This window comes from Chiloscyllium plagiosum, chromosome 25 (assembly GCF_004010195.1).
Source record: "Chiloscyllium plagiosum isolate BGI_BamShark_2017 chromosome 25, ASM401019v2, whole genome shotgun sequence".
NCBI classification, from domain to species: Eukaryota; Metazoa; Chordata; class Chondrichthyes; order Orectolobiformes; family Hemiscylliidae; genus Chiloscyllium; species Chiloscyllium plagiosum.
In genome coordinates, this window is record NC_057734.1 from 4,647,746 (window position 1) to 4,665,803 (window position 18,058).

The 18,058-nt window shown below is 42.3% G+C and overlaps 1 protein-coding gene across 2 annotated transcripts; it reads left to right on the forward strand.

Annotated features, from left to right (window-relative positions):
- Positions 1–350: 350 nt before the first annotated feature.
- Positions 351–16,370, forward strand: tbx1 (T-box transcription factor 1). Of its 2 annotated transcripts, none has more exons than XM_043715388.1 (7): positions 351–1,285; positions 5,853–5,954; positions 8,393–8,564; positions 8,671–8,826; positions 10,860–10,927; positions 11,114–11,229; positions 14,384–16,370. In XM_043715388.1, exons 1-7 carry the CDS (start codon positions 876–878, stop codon positions 14,746–14,748), a joined length of 1,389 nt encoding a protein of 462 aa, XP_043571323.1. In that variant the 5' UTR covers positions 351–875; the 3' UTR covers positions 14,749–16,370. The 2 variants fall into 2 exon arrangements, with proteins under 2 accessions (XP_043571323.1, XP_043571324.1); XM_043715389.1 differs by having other exon boundaries at positions 355–1,285; positions 11,132–11,229.
- The last annotated feature ends 1,688 nt before the right edge of the window (positions 16,371–18,058 follow it).

An 18,058-nucleotide genomic window follows, 5' to 3' on the forward strand; every position in this document is an offset into this window, starting at 1 on the left:
ACGAAGGAAGGTGCTCAATGCGAACACTAGGGGCCCCAAACCACCGCGCAGTCTGCCGCCAGTACAGCCGTGTGTCAGCGAGCAGCGCAAATGAAAATACGATCTGGTGTGTGTCATTTCCCACCCCTACCCCCCGCCCCCCCCCCCCCCAACCTCTAGTGTTCGGTGAGCGAAATGTGTCGGGAACGTCCTCTCCTCCCCTACACCACCCCCACCCCTTAAAAAAAAACTTGAGTCCAATTTTCAGGCTGGGCTGGGAGGGGGAGGGGGCTGGTTGGAGAGGAGGGGAAAGGGTTTGGTTTTGGAATTAATTTGACAATCGGCCTTCTTTACTGTTTTGTTGTGGTTTGAAAGGGGTTCTCAATGCCAGTGTGGATCCCCACTGTTTAACTGTGTGTATATGGGACTGGGGTCTCTCTCCTTCCTCCCCCACCACCAACATCAACTGGGGTGTTGGAAAGTGCATGTTTTTTTTAAGAAAAAGGGGGCACTCTCCTGTCAATCAGAAGCATCAAAGTTCCATTGCAAGGCAGTGAAATCCGCATTACCCATGTAAGTGTTTATCTAAATAAGAGAGAGAGAGAGAAAGGAACCGGTTTCATAGCGATGGGAGGCCCTCCAGTCAAGATAAGAGCTCTGAACAAGTTTTGTGCCGCAGTACTATAACAGTGCGGAGATCATTACCACTCAGGTCAGTCCAGGAGAGCTAGACAGTACAGAAGAGGCAGAGAACGCAACAGAGACAGATCAAAGGGCAGGAAGCAGCTAAAGGAGGTCTGAACTGGAAAATATTTAAATCGTTTGGTTTTAATAGAAAGAGAAGGAAAATATTTCTATCCTTTTTTTCGGAAAGACCGCCTGGAGTCAGTTGAGCGATGATCTCGGCCATTTCCAGCCCCTGGTTAACCCAGCTCTCTCATTTCTGCGATGTTGCAGCGTTTACTGCCAACAGTATTAGCAGCCTGAACTCGTCTGGAGCTTATCACCTCGCGCCTTCTCCCGGGGAGCCGGGTCCTTACAACCACGAAAGCCATTACGAAGCGTGTCCGGGCGCTCAGCACAGCGGCTACGGCAGCGGCTTCGGCGGCGGCGGCAGCGGCTCAGTCCCGGCCTCGGAGAGCGGCGGTGACCCTTCCAACTGCTCCTCGATCACCGCGAGCAGTAGCAAAACGCCAGTGAAGAAGAACCCGAAAGTGGCGAACATTACAGTGCAACTGGAAATGAAAGCCCTGTGGGACGAGTTTAACCAACTCGGCACAGAGATGATAGTCACCAAAGCCGGGAGGTAAGGAGCGGGTAAAACACACAGCCGCCGCCATATTCTCACAATTGTCTGTGTTTTTTTTTAATCGCTGTCTCTCTCTCTCTCTCTCTCTCACCCCCCACCTCTCATTGCAAACCTGTTGCTTACTCAAGATTCAACTTTCAGTAACAAAATCTCCCTTTGTTAGGAAATCTTTTTTTTAGTTTGGCCGAACCTCCAACACAGTTGACAGGCTGACGCAAGACGAAAGTTCACGATTTTCATCTGGGCAATTCTAGTCAAATCAAAACCCCATCCAGTTAAAAGTCAACCCGGCTCCAAGGCATTTACTTAAACTGTTTAAAACAGCGGGGATATTCAAACTTTCACCATTTAATTCCTGGGGTCACCGACTCAGTTCCCATTCCCCCCAACTCCCAATTAGATTTAGGGAGCGCAAGAATCCAAGGTTAGAGTAATTCCCAAAATTCGGAATTAATCGCCGCTGTCCCTCTTTCTCTGGGCGCTAGTGAGATCCTCATAGAACGCAGCAAGTGACCCAAATCAAACTTAACATGCCGAGACTTCGCTCGCTGCAATACAGGCTGACACCTCAGATATTTTCTTAATGATATATAATGTTAGTACTGTATATAAACTGCAGAATAGTGCTGAGGGGCTGGTGTGAGGAGGATGGGGTGAAAGCTACTGCCTGGAAGCGCTAGATGTGGAGATAGTGAACACACTGCATTACCCCGCGATGAACTCAGGATTCTGAGGCTAGGTCTCCCGGCAGTGAATCCGATAGATTTCTGGTTTTTTTTTCCTCTGTCCCATTCGCATCTTTTTCTCCTCGAGAGAGAGAGAGGGGGGATGTCGCACGAGCGAGAGCTCGACCTGGGAGATTGTGAAAACAGATAAAAACGGAGCATTGTCTCCCTCTGTCTCTGACTTGCAGCTTCTATTATCAGAGCGCTTTGTGAGCACTCGGCCTCAGTATTCCGAGATAATAACACAGCCCGCGATTTGCCCCATTCAGTCCGTGCCCCACTCCCATCCCCTGGGCAGCTGGAGACCTACAGGGTGTTCATAATGCGGCGGCAGCACAGAGTCTCAATGCATTGAAATATTTGTGATTTGGAGGAGCCGCTGTTGGACTGGGGAGGACAAAGTTAAAAATCACACAGCACCAGGTTATAGTCCAACAGGTTTCATTGGAAGCACACTAGCTTTCGGAGCGTCCTGATGAAGGAGCGTCGCTCGGAAAGCTAGTGTGCTTCCAATTAAACCTGTTGGACTATAACCTGGTGTTGTGTGATTTTTAACTTTGAAATATTTGGATTTACAAATGAGCGAAACGGTTGAGAGTCTGCAAAAAAAAAACACTTGCAACAAACTAAAATCTGTTTCATTGCTGATTGCTGACCACAGTCTGTGGGTCTTTTGTCTTTAAGAGTATGCCAAGTCTGGAATTGTTCATTCTTTTTCGAACTGTGAATATTCCCCGCATTTAGGTAAAGGAATCGAAAGTTTAATGTTTACATTTTACAAAAGCCAATTCATTTAAAATTGATTTGGAGTCCATTTAAAACTTGACTGAAACTCTGGACAAAATGATAAACTCTGACTCCCCCACCCGAACCTCCTCACACCAGCCCCTCAGCGCCATTCTGCAGTTTATATATATATTACTAATATAACGTATCATTAAGACAGTATCTGAGCTGTCACTCTGTATTGCAGAATGATAAAACAAATGTTACACAAACGTTGTACAATTCCTAACCTTGAGATTTTCTCATACTTTTAAAAACCAAACTATTCCACTTTGGCCTCAATTTAGAAAATCGAAATAGTTTAATATCTCAATTTAACCGGCCATGTTTTTTCTATAAAAATAACTTGCATAACATTGTACGAGGTGGAAGCAGTGTTTTTAAAACGCGAATGTGTGGGATCAATGCCAGATATTTTAAAAGAACATAAATTACCAAAGAAATGCTTTAGACCTCTGTCACGCTAAATTTTCAGCGTTATAAAAAAAAGCGGGACATTTAGACAGCGCCTGATTTTAACAGCGACATCATTTGCTTTGCTTCCCGTGTCTTCAGGGGTTGTGTGCAATATATTTTCTAGTTGCTGTCCTGTTAGCAAACGGCGGGAGCACAGTGCTGGGGGTCAGCCGCACTGATATTGGAATAGGCACCCGTTCAAACTCTGCAGAACCCTAAGGCTTTTTATTTTTTCTTAAAGTATCAGTTAAGCTGATGTTCTGACGTAGCCAGTTCTCTTCGTTTCCTCAGCAAAAGTTTTAGTAATTCTGACTGTACGTATTACATTAGGTTTGTCTTTCATTTTCTTTGGGTTATGTTTGCCGTAACTCGTCATCAGAATTATGGCACTCTCTCAAAAAATTCTGATTCCTTCATTTTTCCTCTCTCCCTCTCTGTATTAATACCTTGGCATAACATCAAACTAATCCGTTTAACAAGTGCCAAATATACTTGTAGTTTTTTTGGACCAGACCCCGTAGAATCTTGTAGATCACCGGGACTTTGTGTAGTGTAATTGCACAGCCCGTCGTGATTCATGCTGTTTAGTTTTTTTTAAATGCAGATTTTTTTTATTTGCTAAAAAATGACTGGAGAATCCTTCCAAACGGGTCAGCGAGAAATGATGTTAAACTGAAAGCTATTGTCCCGGAGCATGAAAGATTATACACCCCTGACTCGATAGTTTCCGAAAGTGAGTCAAAATTTAAAGCAGTGTTCCTACATCACAACTAAATGATACGCCATATTTTAGTGAACGATTTTAATCAGTTCAGTTCCCATGGGCCCCACACAATGCAAGAGAGGATCGCTCAGACACAATATAGTTCCAAGAAAACTTATTTAGGGGGAATGCTCTTAATGTAGCAACAAGTGACTACGACAGGATAATGTAACCTTCAATACAATGCCTCAAAACATGCCCTTCTTTGTAAGTTGTGCCGACAAATAAGGACCAAGAACAAACATTCAAACCTTATCAGAATGCTAGGGTGTACGGCCAAAGAGTTAGGGCATTCGGCCATGGATTGTGCACACGTGTCCAATCCCACTCTCCTGATTCACAGTCTCCACTCCCCATTTGATATTAACAGCAACTTTTATGACAAAGTGCTTTTCACTTTCTTCAATATAAACGGGAGGATAAGGCCGATAAACCTGCAGACTACAATATACTCAAGATTTCACTGTGACAAGGTTGGCTGTGGTTTGAATTCGGCCGGTTTCTTCACTAGAGAAATAAACGTTTGTAAGATTCTTCACTAGAGAAATAAACGTTTGTAAGATTCTCTTATTCAAAATTCGTGTTTTAATTTATGTTGAATTTTAAGAAAATAATTTTAATAATTCTTGAGCTCTTGTATACGAATTATTTTATTTAAACTCACATCTCAAATACATGTACACATATGCACACACCCTTACACACACTTATAGATACGCAACTGCACATCCTTACACGCACATACATACATGCACACAACAATCCTAGAACACTTCCATTCTGCATGTGCCTACTTTAGGATTAGATGGAGTGCAATGAAACATGAAAAGTACGTAAAATAAACTCGCATAAACCACACTGTAACATATGGCAATCATTCGTGTGTGTGTGTGTGTGTGTGTTTTCTTTCAAAAACATTTTATTTGAATCTAACGCACAGACCGAAATAGAAAATCCTTAAATAATAACTGAACTTTGATGGGAGGATAGCTGTCTGAACTCTTGTATGGAGATAGGCGCATACATAATTCAGTCAATATTATGTTGCAGTAAGCTAGTTTTTCCACCTTAATTTCAATTATTCACCTGTTGTGATCCTTTTATGTCTTTTTAAAATTCTTTTATTTGGCATTTAAATTTTTTTTATCGGATAGTCACGACCAGATGTCTTGATTAAGCTTTCTCAAAGGCATAACACTGCTGATGTTGGGAATTTGGAACAAGAACAGGTAATGCTGGAAACAGCAGACTCTGTGAAGAGAGTTAATGTTTCAATTTCAGTTTTGTTTCACATTGGAATCTGATAGCGTTTCCATCCCAAAATTATATCTTAACTTGCTAGATATTGGGTTTCTTTTTTTAAAATAAAAAAGACATCAGTAGTAGAATCATTATAACGATCTCTAACTTTGAAGAGAAGGATAAGACTCTAGGCCTCTTAGTTTTATAACTAGATAGATAGATCCAATTAGCACGATTTTGACCTTCTATTGTGGGGGAGGCGTGGATTAAAGGTTTTATAGGACAATAAAGGTCATTGTCGGCTGAGATATATAATTATTTATTAAATACATAGCTACACTTTCTCCAGGTGGGAATTGAATATGTAAAAGCACATTCTAATCCTATCACCCTGCACTATGAATTATACTTTTTTTAAGATTAAAAGCAGAGACCTCAGAATAGCATGAAGGAGACTGACTCTCGTTTTTGTAACCGGCGGAATGCCTGAAAGCTGGAAGGAGCCCGCTAGAGTGATCCATCTGTAAAGGCTCCTTGCCAATCAGTGGCGGCACAGTTTAATCGCCTCTCTCATTTCTCTTCCCATCCTCAGGAGAATGTTTCCTACATTTCAAGTGAAGATTTTCGGCATGGATCCGATGGCTGACTACATGTTGCTCATGGATTTTGTACCGGTCGACGACAAAAGATACCGGCAAGTAAAATAAAACTTTGCACCATTTCCTTAGAGAGAGAGAGAGAGAGAGAGAAATCAGAATGTCAGCTGCTGCTAGCATAGGCGCTGGGGCGGGTTCAATCAGCCATCTCTCCAAAAGGCAGAGATAAAGTCCAAATTAACAAAACAAAGTCTGCATCGCTCCAGGAAAACATACAATGCCAAAACAAAACTCTTCATTGTTGCTTTATTTTATACCAATGCATTTATAAAACAACCACCCTTGATGAACACCAAGAACACATTGAAAGATGCAACTTTTTAAACATTAGAAGTGATTTAATTTGTTATAATCCAGTTCAGGGGAGGGTAAATCAGTATTAACTTGGAAATAAAAACAGTCCTTTGCAATTTGCTGTTTAAGTTTGGGGGTGGGGGGGGGAGGGGGGAGGGAAGTAGCAAACAAATTTTCGCTCTGACTTGTTTGTTTAAGTTTCTGTAGCGTTCCGAGGAATAGAGGTGCATATATTTGATAGTCTTTTATCACGGTATTTTGCTGCACTATTTTCTCTCACTGCGAACACTTCTTTCCTCTAAATCTAAACCCACAACTGCTTCTCGCTCGCTGTATCATGGAAACTAAACTGAATCAATGTGTTACATTGTGGTGGGATTGTTGCAGTAAATATTGACTCAGTTAACAGGCTTCGTTTCAATTTACAGAAATGGATGATTTGGGCGGATTGAACAATGTGTATTGTGAATCGCGTGCTGATGCCTAAAGGAATATTTAAATGTTTGAGGATGGTAGAGGGGAGGAAACGGAACAGCTCAGTTGCCTAGAGGCCGATGCACAATAAACTGGGTTCACCCCCTGTACTGACCGCGGTAATTCACAGAGATCTTGCCTCCCCACCTTAGCCAATGCTGATGGAGTGGTTACCTTCGAGCTCTACATAACCAGTTGTCTGTCCCTCTCTCATGGAGAGTGATGCTGGCTCCGGACCACTTAAATGCAGGCAAAACTCATCATACAAGAACGGCCGGCAAACAGGCCTGCAATACGTTTCAGTTGCTATGAATGTAATGGTCAGAGATGAGGAAGGCTGAAGCCGCCTCATGGGAAATTGTAGAAAGTGCAAAGGCTACTTCTTGCTTTACCCTTAATGAAAGCATGCGTTGGAAAAGCAATATAATTAGCGGCCTCTGTCACTTTCCCGGTGTTGAAATGAAATTCTTTGCTATATCAACCTTCTGTTAAATACTGAAAACAGCAAACTACCAGACCAGGGACAACTGTAGCCGACTTTTAAAATGCAAAATTCTGGAAAGGAAGGGAAGTGGTCCGTAATAACTCCTCAATGTCCGTATACTAACCCCTAGCCAACCGTGTTCACCAGGCGCTTTCCTGCTGGATTTTTGCGATTTAAGGCAGATTTCTTTCAAGGAACAACAGGAGCTGACAACCGCTTGGGGCAATTCTAAAATAAAAGTTCCAGGCTGGGACACATACAGATAATTATGTCTATGATTACAACCAATTTTACGGTTTTTTTAAAATACAGAAGTCCAACGGGTAACCGCCAGAAAATGGAGTTAGAATAGTTAAAGTGCTTTCTGTTGTCCAGGGCGGATTCAATGGGCCGAAGAGCCTTTTTAGGTGCTGTAGATCTCTACCCATTATGTTCCCGAGTACATGCGCGTGGAATGCGATTCTGCTCAATGATCAGATACAGGTCGGGCCGAGGGGACATGGGGCATTTCACTGACCTGCACTTTAAACACAAACGTTATTTTCTTTTTTTAAAAAAAAGGAGCATTAAGATGCACATTGTGTCAGCATGATGGAATTCTAAATTGGATTACTTATTGAAGAAGCGTGAAGTGGAAAGGCCTGTGGTGATGTGCATTCTCCAGGGGACTCTGTTTCCAGATATTTGCAATCAGATCCAGTTAAATGCGTTCAGTTTAGATATATTCTAATCAACCAGGGGAGAGAGATGTTACTGAACACCACTGGAGCGGATGGGACGTGAATGCATGCTTCCTCGCTCAGAGATAGGAGCATTACCACCGCGCCACTGCTTAATTTGCTTAATTTGCTAATGAGCTGGTTTTGGCTTCCCATACGATTTAACTTTACCCAGTCTGTCCATGCAAGGTACTATCAGCATTGGCACTGCAAACACGGAGTAGTTCAGTTTTCACGAGAAACCCTTTAATCCTGGCGCCTGCAACACCCAGCAGGGATCAGGAAAAGCCACAATAATTATGCTTCGTTTATTCACAAGCCAAGTTAACCTGCCTCCTCAAACAAGTGCGGCATAAATTCTGCTTTGCTCCTAAAATTGAAAGCTGGCCCAGCCCCGTACATCAAACTGGTTTATTGATTGCGATTTCCCAACTTTATGAATGAATTGGCCGTATTTACTTATTCGGTGAATAGCAGCATTTATTTATTTGTCCTTTCCTTTCAGATACGCTTTTCATAGTTCCTCCTGGCTTGTGGCCGGGAAAGCAGATCCAGCTACCCCAGGTAGGGTACATTATCACCCGGATTCCCCAGCCAAAGGCGCTCAGTGGATGAAGCAAATCGTCTCTTTCGACAAGCTAAAACTAACCAATAATTTATTGGACGATAACGGTCATGTAAGTAGGCTGAAGATTTACGTCCCTCTTTTGTTTTTCCAGGCTTGGGTGTCAGGCTGAGAAGCGGTGAATTTTGAAATTGTCTGCTTTTTTTTTCCCAACGCAGATTATATTAAACTCCATGCACAGATACCAGCCACGGTTCCACGTCGTGTATGTCGATCCTAGGAAGGACAGTGAAAAATATGCCGAGGAAAACTTTAAAACATTTCTATTCGAGGAGACGAGATTTACAGCGGTCACGGCTTATCAGAACCATCGGGTATGTGTGTGCGAGTGTGTCTGATGATTATTAGTCATTATTGGAATCATCCTCTGCCCTCACAGTGATGCGGTTGCCGGATTTCGGAGATATTCATTCATCAAAGTTGTTAATGATGGATGGCGACCTGGAAGGATTTTCTTTTAAAATCCAGAAACCATCATTAATTTCCAGCAGTTAAAGGCCGCATTAAAGGGCACAGCTAACTTGAATTTGAACATTGATGAAAAGCTTGGGGTCTCTTGAGTCACGATTAGTTTTCGTGAACTGTGGACTTTGATTGAAGTTAGTTTTAATGGACTCGAAACCGGGGGAGGGGGAATGCAATAGTGACCAATCGATGAATGTTTATCGACGTTTGGTACGGGTTTGCCGCAATTGGCATGATATATTCCACACAACAACTGAAAATAAACCGCGAACCTTAAACAAACAGAGTCCATGCGCCGTTTGTAGTGAACTGTGAGGGAGAGATTTGTATTTGCCTTATTTGCAATTCTTATAGGGCACACAGGCAAGCCATTCCCTTCCAGGTGTCAAATTTGGAGAGAGGCAATTTAAATTTGGACTGTCCTTTAAATAATTATACAGGGGAGCCGAAACAGCTATAAAACTTTAAACCTCAAAAGTAAGATTGAAATGCTCCGTCTCGCTTGCATTTGCCGTGCATATAAAATTGAAGCACGGCTATGTGTCACCAGTGTCATGCCTGCGGATCTTTGCTCTATCATCTGTTGTACATCTCGGCTTGGCATGCATGAACCCTGATTACAGAAAGCTTGGAGCATGAAGCAGATCTTTTTTTTTTCAAAAAAAAGAAAGAGCCAGATTTGATTTGGCAGTTCCCGGTTGCCGTTTGAGAGTTGAAGTCTGTTTTGGAGAGTATCTGGGGAAAAGTGTACCCTCATTCCAGTGCATCTGTTCAACTCATTCCTGAAACTTCTGTGCGGAACTCGATAGCTGAGGGAGTTCAGCTCCAAATCCATAATGTTGCACATTCAGCCAACCCCAAAGGGCTCCGGACCTGCAATTATGACTATAGAAAACTTCCTAAAACCCACTGGGACGCAATTATCTGTGTACATTCAAGGCCTCAGCTGCATTTTTTTTCTCGGCAAGCAACTCAGCAAGAATTGTCAGTCAAAGACAGCGTGACTCAGTTACACAGAGACACACTGGGTTGCACTGCATTTATTCTTTTTTCACTTTTGCCAGACTCCTGAAATATTAATCTGCAAGAAGTAAGATATGAAGTGATGTCTCAATACTGTTTGAGGCTGTAAATCTGTTTCTTTTTTTTAAGAACTGAAATACCGATGTGTAAGGCTGTTGGCATAGCCCTGATGTCTGTGAGCAGCTGGTCCCGGTCTGACTGCCATACCTCCTGCTTCCCATCAGTTAACCTTTCCGTCTGCAACTGTCAATAACGGATTAAAGTTTGTTTTACAGCCATTCCGGACATTTACAGGGGCATATTTTAACCATGAATTAATAACAATATAACATTTCGCGCCTGATCATTTCTGCATGTGACCACACTGTGTGTGCGAGAAATTATTATTTAATAATTCGATACGTTTGCAAGTTGTTCAATACAACGGTGTCTGTAGTTGAAATGTGACTCCTCTGTGCATTGAAATCAGGGATAAGGTAGCATTGGGCCATTATAAGTGACCAATTATTAGCAGCATCCATTTTATTGACTGTGGTAAACAGCCTGATTTAGAAAGGTTAAATCTGCTGTGGATGTGCATACATCACCAATTCAAAATATCCATTTATTCGTACTTTTTTAAAATCCCCTTATTTGGAAATAATTTTAAACCTTTTTTTTAAACGTTCAAAGTCAAAACGGAGGTCACTTCGGCAGCACCTGCATCTCCCATGTCACAAGACGTATTTCACTGTTTAAAGTGAAGCATATGTTTATTCTGTACACAAATAAATGTGTCATTTTAAAAGTTGTACATATTTACTTTCACTGTTGTCTCAAGCCCTAACTGCAAGTAAATATTTATTGTTAATCCCCTCAGATCACACAACTAAAGATCGCCAGCAATCCTTTTGCGAAAGGATTCAGAGATTGCGATCCTGATGATTGGTAAGTTTGTGTTTTTGACTCTCCGCTCGAGATGAACTGTATTTGTTCACGTGATTACGGTTTTTAACCTTTGTTTAAAACATGTAATTCAAAAGAAATAATTTTTGCCTGCATTGTCGACTTCTTAAGTAAAACAAAACATACAAACAATACCTGGAATTGATATGAATGTTCTCAAATGAACAGTTTTGTACCATATTTTAGGCCGAGGAATCACAGGCCTGGGTCATTACAGTTAATCAGTGCTTTCGCCAGAAACAGGAACGCAGTGTCTTCACCACAACAGAACGGCAGTGAGAAAGGTACGTCCTTGCATTTCTCTCTGACTAAGCCCAGTCAAACACCCCGTTTCTTTCAGACAAACTAACTCTGGACGTCTTTATCATTGTTTCATATTAGAAAGGCATGAAATAGCTATCCCAAAGTTAAAAATCACACAACACCAGGTCATAGTCCAACAGGTTTATTTGGAAGCACTAGCTTTCGGAGCGCTGCTCTTTCATCGTCAGCTTCCAAATAAACCTGTTGGACTATACCTTGGTGTTGTGTGATGTTTAACTTTCTACACCCCAGTCCAACAGCGGCACTTCCAAATCACCAAGACATGTCACAGGGACTCACTCAGCTAATGATTTACTTTTTGAAGTGCAGTTATGCCGGTAAACCTTAGAGACCAGTTTGCACACAGCAAGATACCCATAAACCACAAAATACTTTTTTTTTCTGTTGTGTGCAGTTGGTCAGGGGATGGAATACCAGGGCACAGGGAGCATTTCCTGTCCTTCTCACATCGTTGATGTTTAATAGGTATTAACTGTAAAGTTTCCCTTTGATTTTGAAGACACCTTAGCTCCCTCAATTAGATTGATATGTGTAAATTTAGAATTAGACTGCACCTAGAACATATGATTGATCATTTTACTGAGGATCTAAGGATTGAAGAGTGGATTTCTAGTCTTCAGAGATAACGAAATAACTTCAGCAACTCTGATGATTCTGAATACAAGTGTGTAGCACATGTCAAATTGAAACCGAGAAGTGCCAGGGTTTGTGGACGCTTCTGTGGCCACGCCATAGCAACCATCTACTATTGAACAAGAATGAGAACATGCTGGTCTCTAAGTCAGCACGTCGTAAGTTCAAGTCCCACTCCAACGATTCGTGGACATATTGTAGGCTGCTATTTGAATGCCGTACAAAGGGGATGCCTCAGTTTCTGAGGTGCATCTTTGAACTGAGACCACTGCCAAAGGAGCTTATCTGATCACTGCCCTTTCTCTGAGTGGGACCGTGTGTGTTCAAATAGACTTCCCTGTTTTCTACATTGCAACGGTGACTAACTTTCAAATGTATTTTATTTACTGGAAATTGCTTTGGGACGTCATGTTATGGCAAAGCAATAACTGAAACAATGAAGCGTCCTCAAGTGTTACTAGGGAGCATCAGTGAACCAGCTCCCAGGCCCCAGAGAGATATAAGGTCAGATGTCCAAAACGTTGGTCCAGGAAACAGGTTTTGAAGAGTGTCCAAAAGTATAAGAAAGAGATGGAGAGATTCTGGCTTTAGTGCCGGGAAACTGAAAAATAGTTAAACATACCTTTCCTTGCGTTTTTAAAAAATAATTGGACAGAGTCGTTCAAGCAAATTCCACATATTTTCATTTTCATGGGGATAACGCTGACAACAGTCTCTCTCCTTGCTTTTTATCCTTCAACTCTCTGCACCTACTTCAAAACAATGTCTTACCTAATCTCGAGTTTCAAAAGAAAGACGCTTTTCGCCAGAACACTACCTTCAGGAAAATAATTTACAGCCTTTTTTTGCCTAAATGTTCCCCAAACCCACCACCTCTTTCTTGCAAGGCGCTTTGAGACGAGTAAACCTGAATTACTTTAACCGAAATCATTTTCTTTGCGGCCTTTCATTATATTTCGCCGCGGGGAGAGCTGTTTTCCTTTTTGCTCTCCACCCTCTATTTGTGATGTAACAAAGCAAAAGTGGTGCCAGGGTACAGCTCGCCTGCTTACTCCCAGAACCCAATTTCTGCGTTTCTGTTGTAATTCATCCAAGAATGGGTAAGGGGTTGGGTTTATCAGAATCTTAATCCTACTCAACCACCCAGCTACTCCAACCTATCCCATCTTCAAGTAATTTCACTTTCGAAAAAAATTACTCTATCAGTTACGCAGTATAACGTAATTTTGTTTTTTATTTAGATTCCCGTACAGTGTGGAAACAGGCCCTTCGGCCCAACCAGTCCACACCGACCCTCCGAAGAGTAACCCACCCAGACCCATTTCCCTCTGACTAATGCACCTAACACTATGGGCAATTTACCATGGTCAATTCACCTGACCTGCACATCTTTGTGACTGTGGGAGGAAACCGGAGCACCCGGAGGAAACCCTCGCAGACACGGGGAGAACGTGCAAACTCCACACAGTCACCCGAGGCCACCGTGCCGCCCCTTCTTAGCTGCAATCACAGACACTCTGGTTGCAATAATAACGATACAGTGTTCATATTCCAAAACTAGTTGAATTGAATTCACTTTCCTTCACCTGGAATCCTGAACATAATTTTGCATTTCCTATAATTTTATTTTAAGGGACAGTGGGAGAAAAAATATACAATTATATGTCTTGTGAAATCGTTCAGAAGAGGGACGGGGTGGATAAACTTACAATTTACAGCGGGTCGGACTAGTCACAGGGATTTTACAGGAAGGAAAAAGGCCCTTCGGCCCATCTCGTCCGCGCCAGTGGTCAAACATCCATCTCTTCTAATGCTATTTCCCAGCATTTGGCCTTGTATGTTATGGCGTTTCAAGCATTTATCGAAATAGTTCTTCAATGTAATCAGAGTTTCTGCGTCTTGCAGGCAGTGAGTTCCAGCTTCCCACCCTCCTCTGGGGAAAACGTTTTTGTCATCAAATTCCCTCTAAGCCTCTTCCTCCATAAAGCTATGCCCCGAGGTTATTCACCCATCAACTAAGAAGGAATGTTGCTCCTTACCTACCCTGTCTATGCCCATCAGAACATTTTACACCTCAATCGGATTCCATCCCAGTCTCCCCCGCCATAAGGAAAACAACCCCAGTCCCAAGTGTTTAACTTGCACATGAACATCTTCCTATCTCCATTTTAACCCATTACCATAGCCTTCTGTCCCCTCGTTTCCCCTCTGTATGTTTAAAGAGTTTCTCTTTTCAATGTTAATCGCTTCAGTCACCCCCTGAGATGGCGAACACCGCATTCTTACCGTTCCCTGGTTAAAGAAATTGCTCCTGAACTCTCTATTGAATTCCGACTTTGGCCCAACGAGCGGATACACCAAGTCTATCTAAAGCAAGCACATTTTCATAATTTGACAATTCAATATGTCACAGATTGATGTTACTGTGAGCCGGGACATTCGGTGTATGCGTTTCTAAACCTTGGCACGTTATTTTGGTAGATGCGGATGCCAGAGGTGACTATGACCGGGATCCCAACCGGACGGCCATGCACCCGGATCACCCCCATCAGCAGCAGCTCATGTCGCGAGTGCTGAGCCCGGCTCTCCCAGGCGGACTGCACCCGCTCACCCGGCCAAGCCCGCCACACGAACTGCGGCTGGAGCCTCACCCTCAGCCTCCGGACAGCCTCCACCACACCTACAAATACCGTTCTTACCACGACGCTTACATCGGTGCCAAAGCCAGGCCTACTCCCTATCCGCTCTCTGGCATAGCGAGCCACGGCTACCATCACATGAACCCGACTGCAAATATGTACCCTGCCAGTGCAGCGCCTACCAATTATGACTATGGGCACAGATAACGTCAAGGACGAGAATGGGCTAGGTACTTTGTAACTTTTTAAGGAAAGGAACTACTCATGCTGCAAACTAAAGAAGATGCACAAATCAAAGGGGGGATAACCTGTCTCTTTGTTTTAATGGAACTGTTTCCACCATTTGCAGCTCAAGGCAGCTTCAAGTTGCTGAAACTCAATATTTCACTTGAAGGGGTCAGTGACTGAGCGGCAGCTGATTTGATAGCCCACTGACCAATCGCATTGCAGCTGGCTGAAGGGCTTCAGCCATGATTGGTCAGAAATCAGGGCAACTGCAATGACCGTGTTTGTGACTGGTAACTTCCTTTATAGATTGACGTGCGCTTCGCCAATCGGCCGCCGCAGGCCGGTAGATTCTGACCAATTGGGGAAAGGCGTGGGTGGGTGCTCCCAGGCGGTGCTGTCCCACGTGGTCGGATGGAGGGTCGGGGCGTGACTGGCTGCACTGAGGACAGTGAATAGGAACCTTACACTGCAACTGGAGTTTTTATTGTATTGTTCTTAGACGGCAAAAAAAGAGGGGGCTAGTTGCAATTTCAGCTTTGAGAGAAGCCATATGTTGTTTGCGACGGGGGTCGATGGCGAAAAATTCACAAGAGCAAATAACCACGCAGCTAAAGGCTTAACCCGTTCCTGTGTTATAAAAGAGTGTGCTTTGATTGTATCAACGGTGCCGACTATCATCCAGGCTATAACGACATTTATTTGATTGCGTGTTACTACCGGTGGCCTGGTAGATAAATAAAGTAGACATCACATTCCCGCTGCATTAAGTATTATGTTTTTAAACGAAAGCAAGAAATCATTTCAGAACTCACCATGAATTATCGTTGATAAGTTATGCAATGCAAGTTTAAAGCTACCTACTGATCCAAGCATTTGTAATATTTTAATTTAATATATATATGTATTTCTCTCGTTTTTGTGTGCAGATTGCATCTAAATATATTTGGGAAATGGATGTGAGGATGTATTTTACATTTATTCCAGTGCTAATGTTAAAATACAGGCACCCGCCATTAGACAGTCAGCCCAATCCAGACACTTCAGGCCAGTAGTTCGATGACCGGAATTTAAATCACTCGCATTTCTTGTCCGTTCTGATGTCTAGCAAAGAATGCCCTAATTTCTGCATGTATCCTGAAACAGGAAGAGAGATGCAAAACCTAATCGCCGACTAGTCGTTTGCTATTTGTAATATGTTGAAATGTATCCACACACACACACACACACACATCCACAGGGGTATTACCTGTTCAAATTATAGTGCCAAAATTTGGTTATTGCTGAACTGATCGCGGAATGAAGTTGTTGATATTTATTATTCCTTGCAATGTGGATGATTCAAATAATTATATTAATAACAGAGAGAATGCATAGTGGAGTGACAGTAACCTAAAGGATGGCATCTGTAACGGCGGGCTAGTGTAGATAAGTGTAGATACTAAACATGTAGATACTGTATATTCAGATAGCGACCCTTACTTTTTAGTGGCTGATGTTGTTCTAACGTGGAAACGATGTTTGTTGTAAAATGGCTTTCATATTTTTAAGTGAACTAGCGTGTTGTGATTTTCTATATAAACTGATAAAATTAAAGAAAAAGACTAAACGTTCATTTTCTTTTTCTCCTGGGAATAGATTGCATTATTAATATTTTGAAAATAATTCCGACTGTCTTTGTACATCAATTGCCTTGAGAGTTTATAAAGACCCTGTGAAAAGTTGTTCCTGAATGTAGGATTCATGGGGCTTGCTGTAACTATGGCAACACTGCATTTGGCAATCGTTGGGTGGACTAAAAAAAATGGATGAGTTCAGTTTTGGAAGCGAATTGAGGCGTTTGGTAGCAGCACCTCACGCTTTAACACAGTGTCCATAGGGAAAGGTAACCGCCATAATAAAGGAGACGTTGTGGAAACTGATCCTGTTAAGCTTGAACCTTTTTTTGTACGCTTAGTGCAACAACAACATGAGTAGCACACACCTCCCCTTGTCTCTCGCTTTATCCACAGCTGCATTATGTTAGATGCCGTTATCTTTCGCCAGGACACATCTGCTTTGAACGCTACGCTTATGAGATAACGTCCAGGAGATCCGACATTAGAAACACAACCCAGAAAAATTCCTAGGGTTAAAGTTGGAAGTAGTGAATTGAACCCATTGCCAACTGGTTGTTATAGAAGCAGAGTACTAGGATATCTGTAGCAGAGCTCTGACTGGGAAATGTTTGAGAATACAGTGCAGCTATATTCATAACTAACTTTCATTGTAAAACAAAAAAAACTTATTTTAACTTAAACTTGAAACCTTGCCCGTTAATGACGTATAGAAACAAAAAAATACAGAGTTGGATATGTGTGTCGCTGGCTGGGCCAGCAGTTATTTTCCATTTCTAATTTGCTCAGGAGGCAGTTAAGAGTCAACCGCAAATCAAAAAGGTCAAAGAAGATGCTAGAAATCAGAAATTGTCGGGGAAAACTCAGTAGGTCTGACAGACCGTTGTGAAGAGGAGTCACTGGGTCCGAAAAGTTAACTCTGATTTCTCTCTCCACAGATGCTGTCAGATCTGCTGAGCTTTTCCAGCAATTTCTGTTTTTAAGAGTCAACCGCATTGCAATGGAGTCACATGTAGGATAGATCAGGTAAGGATGGCAGCTTTCTATCCCTAAAGGACATTCATGAACCAGATAGGACGGATTGTCATAATCATCATTAGACGCTTTACTCCGGGCATTTATTTACTTTAATTTTCACCGTCTACTTAGCGAGATTCGAAGCCGCATCTCAAAAAGTTACCTGGGTCTCTCTCCGGATTAATAGTCAAACAGTGATATCAAGAATAAAAAAAACAAAAAAATGGATTCATGACCAAGTGTGCACTGAAATTAACTTAATTAAATTGCGCATTCAGATAAAAGCAATTCCGGTTAATATTTAATGACAAAGAATCGTTCTAATTAAATTTTAATTGTAGGCCATTATTATCTTACAAAATAAATATTAGTTTTATAATTTGTGCAGTGGACAAAATGGAGCTTTGGAGTTTGAGCTGGTCGGATTTTCGCTCGAAATGTGGAGCAAAATCGGATCAATGGCGTTGAGAAACAGATCGTTCCAACTGAGCAGGACAGCACGCAGGAGGGGCTGAATGGCCTCCTATTCCTAATGTTCTTTAGAATTCACTGAAGCTTAAACAGCATCTAGACGGCTGGACGAAAGTTTAAAATACGCTTTAGAAAACACCCGGTTCTAATGATCATGTTAGTTTCGGTTCTTTCATGTGTATATCCCA

Coding starts and splice junctions, on each gene's coding strand:
- tbx1 (XM_043715388.1), top strand. CDS start 876: ATGATCTCGGCCATTTCCAGCCCCTGGTTAACCCAGCTCTCTCATTTC. Junction 5,955..8,392: donor GTCGACGACAAAAGATACCG/GCAAGTAAAATA, acceptor CTTTCCTTTCAG/ATACGCTTTTCATAGTTCCT. Junction 10,928..11,113: donor GATTGCGATCCTGATGATTG/GTAAGTTTGTGT, acceptor TCAAATGAACAG/TTTTGTACCATATTTTAGGC.